The sequence below is a fragment of the Limulus polyphemus genome, unplaced genomic scaffold (genome assembly GCF_000517525.1).
Source record: "Limulus polyphemus unplaced genomic scaffold, Limulus_polyphemus-2.1.2 Scaffold3682, whole genome shotgun sequence".
NCBI lineage: Eukaryota > Metazoa > Arthropoda > Merostomata > Xiphosura > Limulidae > Limulus > Limulus polyphemus.
In genome coordinates, this window is record NW_013669292.1 from 1 (window position 1) to 4,432 (window position 4,432).

General features: G+C 32.3%; 1 protein-coding gene across 1 annotated transcript in view; it reads right to left on the reverse strand.

Annotated features, from left to right (window-relative positions):
• Positions 1-571: 571 nt before the first annotated feature.
• The window catches only part of LOC111088396, a 78,270-nt gene continuing 74,409 nt past the window's right edge, over positions 572-4,432 (reverse strand). The window contains exon 3 of the mRNA XM_022398403.1: positions 572-785. Coding sequence (XP_022254111.1) covers positions 717-785 — 69 coding nt within the window. The 3' untranslated portion in view covers positions 572-716. The remainder of the gene's footprint in view (positions 786-4,432) is intronic.

A 4,432-nucleotide genomic window follows, 5' to 3' on the forward strand; every position in this document is an offset into this window, starting at 1 on the left:
GAGAACATGAATACGTGATCATATTAACCATTAACTCAGTGAAATAATCAAGAGAACATGAATACGTGATCAGATTAACCATTAACTCAGTGAAATAATCAAGAGAACATGAATACGTGATCAGATTATCCATTAACTCAGTAAAATAATCAAAAGAACATGAAGACGTGATCAGATTAACCATTAACTCAGTGAAATAATCAAGAGAACATGAATACGTGATCAGATTATCCATTAACTCAGTAAAATAATCAAAAGAACATGAAGACGTGATCACATTAACCATTAACTCAGTGAAATAATCAAGAGAACATGATTACATGATCAGATTATCCATTAACTCAGTGAAATATTCAAGAGAACATGAATACGTGATCAGATTAACCATTAACTCAGTTCTTGATATCCGGAATCTTTGTTGTTCATCTAAGAGGTCATAATTTGATCTTGTTTAACAATTTTACAAATAAATAGGAAAGTTTAGAGTTTTGATCCTTGGGAACGATAAATGTTCTAAATGTTCAGTTGTTTCTCACTAACCTAGATAAATACAGACTGAATGGATAACTTTACCGTTCTGTCTCCTAATTGATGGATCCTACAGTGCAGGTAGGCAACTTTTCCTAGTGGTGCTGTAACGTTCCGGCTTGTGCTGTTGTCAAAATAAGGGCGATGATAAGGATCGTCCCAGTTGGAGTTAGGTCTGGATGGAGGCTCTACCTTTGACATTCTGAAACTTCTTTCAGTTCGCATAGTTGGATCAGACATTGTGTTGACATGTTGAACTACAAATAAGAAAATATGCAAAAGTCTTATCAAATGTCCTCATTGCTTTCCAACTTTTTTTTTCTTTTTGTTTATCATTTAAAGATTAATGTGCACTCTTGTCTCATCTGTAAAGTGTACATCTTGTAAAAGTATGTTTGTCATGTGTATTTGAAGTCCTCTTAGTTTCGCTTGATCTCTTTAACTTCAGCATAATAAATGTCCTGGTTTTTAAACTACTCTCATTGTGTCACACATAATCACTGACATAAAATAATTCATGTTCTTTTCTTTCTAAAACTTAGTTGTTACACAGAGATCGACATTTGTAATCACATAAAGGATTCATACCTTTATTTGTTAGTTTGTCTACACGTTAAATGTTGCACAACATAATTTTCTAAAACTTTATTTGCAGTCTGTCTATGTGTTAAAACTTGTGCACATAAAGGATTTTTAACTTTATTTTAGTCTGTGCACTTGTTAAAGATGGCACGATAAAAATGATTTTTGCTTTATTTACTAGTCTGTATACCTATATGTTAAAGGTTTTGCAACATAAAGGATTTTTAACTTTATTTCATAGTCTATCTAAGTGACACCCCAGTGGCATAGCGGTATGTCTGCGGACTTACAATGCTACAAACCTGGTTTCGATACACGAAATGGGCAGAGCACAGATAGCCCATTGTGTAGTATCGTGCTAATTTCAAATAAACTATGTGTTTAAACTTGCGCAATATAAATGATTTTAACTTTATTTGCCAGTGTTTGTACGTGTCAGAGGTTACGCAAATTGACCTGTATTTTCTAGACCATTTTAATTTTATTACTCTACCTAAAGATAGACTTAATTTCTAGGTCTTTTCAAGCCTACTGATTTTATCAATCACAGGCGTTTTCCAGAACATCTAAATATTTCAGATTCTTAGCTCAGTTTCATTTTGTAGATTGTTTCAATTGCACAGATTTTATATATTTTTCTGTTTGTTTGTTTGCAGTTAAGCACAAAGCTACACAATGGGCTACCTTTACTCTGCCCACCACGAGAAACCCACTTTGCTTAACACCGTTCTTCTCAATATGCGCAATTGGAGAAAAATTTATAAAATACTTAACCGAAAATTATATATTCAAATCCTATTTCATCAGTAATACCCCTGCAGCATTTTCAATGGATTATTTAGTTTATTTCGATAGAAGTTGATAGGTAAATATGTAACAATGATTGATGTAACATATGAAGACATGCTTTCTTTATACGCATGCAGAATCGCTAGATTTATCCTCTGGGCTGATGAATTTTGATTTCAATTATTAGAGTACAGTTATAAGCTGCGTAATAGGCTGGAAAAGACGTAATGTGAAAATTCTATTGAGAAGTTCATAAATCTAAGTACAGGAAAAAAATCTATCTTCAATACTTCTATTAGCTTTAGGCAATATATATATATAAGAAGTTTTCGCTTTCAAATATTCTGAAACTAAAGAATAAATAAATATTAGAGATGGCGTCCTTTCTTGAGAGCAAGGCTACCCAACTATATTGTTGTTATTAATCTATTTATTGAAATTTTTAAAAGTAAAAACAATTACGGAAAGCTGCATTTGTAAGATGTAGAAGTTTGGAAAGCGTTGCTATATAGCGTTTAGAAAATACTGGCATTTAATATGAGGTCAAATTAGTATCCTTATTGCAAGGGAACTTCTTTAAATGCAGAAATTCTAGAATAATACAAAATAATTCTAATCGTAGACACCGTAATCTATAAGTTCGTTTGTCTTAGGCCTAACATTAGTTAAGCTTTTATTAAGCACGGCCTATATTTGATAAAGAGATGAATTAAGACTGCAACTTGAGTACGTTTTTCGCTTAATTTAGTTAGGGCTAAACTTTACTGTATTTATTATTATCAGTAAATAAACTTATTATGTTATTCTACGACCTAACATCAGATCTTTTTTTAAAAAAAACTTTGATAAGCTTTTAATATCCTGTTGTACAAAATGTCTACTTTGGTATATTTACATCCGCCTTTTGTTTGTATCCGTTAAAAGTAAGTGCGCGCACATGCCCATTTAGATAGTAAGGTATGTGCGCATTTAAAACAATTGAGTATTATTATAATAGATATTTGCTTTAATATTAAACCGTTTTAAAATCACGTTGAAGATGCTTTAATCACTTCGTAATTTCATTAAGACTTTTTTAAAATCTGATTCACAATCATTTTTAAATCCTATATAAAAACAATAATTTGGAGTGAGGGGATGGGGTCGATCAAAATTTATCTTATATCATTAGAACAATGAATTTTTCGTGATGTGTAGTGATTACCACGCCTTTTCACTTAAATTTTATTACATCACAGAAAATATTTTAGCACCAATGAAAAAAAGAAAAAAAAATGCTACAGCCACGCGATACTCTAAACAAAATTAATAGTTTAAATCTAGTTAAATAGATTCTTTTTTTATTCTCTGTGGGGAATTTCAGATTTGTGTTTCACATCTTAGGAATTGTCACAGAGTCCGATAATGAATATGTGTTAATATCGTCAGTGAACTTAAAGTTTGACTTTACAAAAACAAACTTACATGTAGAATGTTGTAATCCTCCTCACCATACATTGTGATCTTAGGTTTGGTATACTTAACTGTTTCTTTGAGAACTTAGACAGAAAATGACATCGATACTAGCAATGATTATTGTGTTTAGTAGTAAAATTCGTATAACATAATAACACTAATAATCTCAACTACACCATTCTTCACGATTTTCTTTCAACGCTAAAATCCGTGGTTCGATACCCGGGGTGGACACAACAGATAGTCCAAGATGGCTTTGCTACAAACAAACAAACAATACAATTTTTCAGTAAAAACAGTGTGTAAAGGCATCTCAATTCTATACCTTGTTTGTTGTGGGCTGTTACCCAAAGGGTCCTTTTCCTCAAAACCAGAGTTCATCAGTCCACCTGGGTCACAAAACGCAAAGTCTTAAACGTAACGATATCAATATTACTCGTTCAACAGACATCAAGTAATGTTTTCTTCAAAGCAGACTGACAAAAATTTTGATCTATAAATATGAGGACGATATCCCGTTTCAATAATTACCACAGTAAACCAGAAACTTAGTATTTGAAGATGAGTTTTATAATAACTAGCAAATGGTTACAATTTAACTGCCTAAAGCCAACAAATCATTGGACACAATACGTTTAATATTTTCAAAAGAATTACATAAAATGCAGACTTTTCCTCCATGTTCCACTTCATTTGTCCATTTCAGATTTTTCTTTTGACTCCGAGAAGTCACTGCCCAAGAGGCCTTTCGTGGAGTACCAGAACTATTCATTTATCTGAACGATGAAAGACGAAAGTGTTTCTTTTAATCGTAATTTCATTCCAGCTCGAAGGGTGGTGGACAATCAGGGGGTTATGTCCTTTCTCTCTAGTTTCTAGAGAAGTTCAATAATGGGCAGCTGGATATACAATGGTTGGGTAGGAGAAGCGAAAGATTAAAAAGGAGTTGCTATAAATATAAGAAAAGTAGAATATAGAGAATATCGAAAGAAGTCATTGGAGTTTTGTGTTATAAGCAACCAAGAAGTCATTGGAGTTTTGTGTTATAAGCAACCAAGAAGTCATTGGAGTTTTGTGT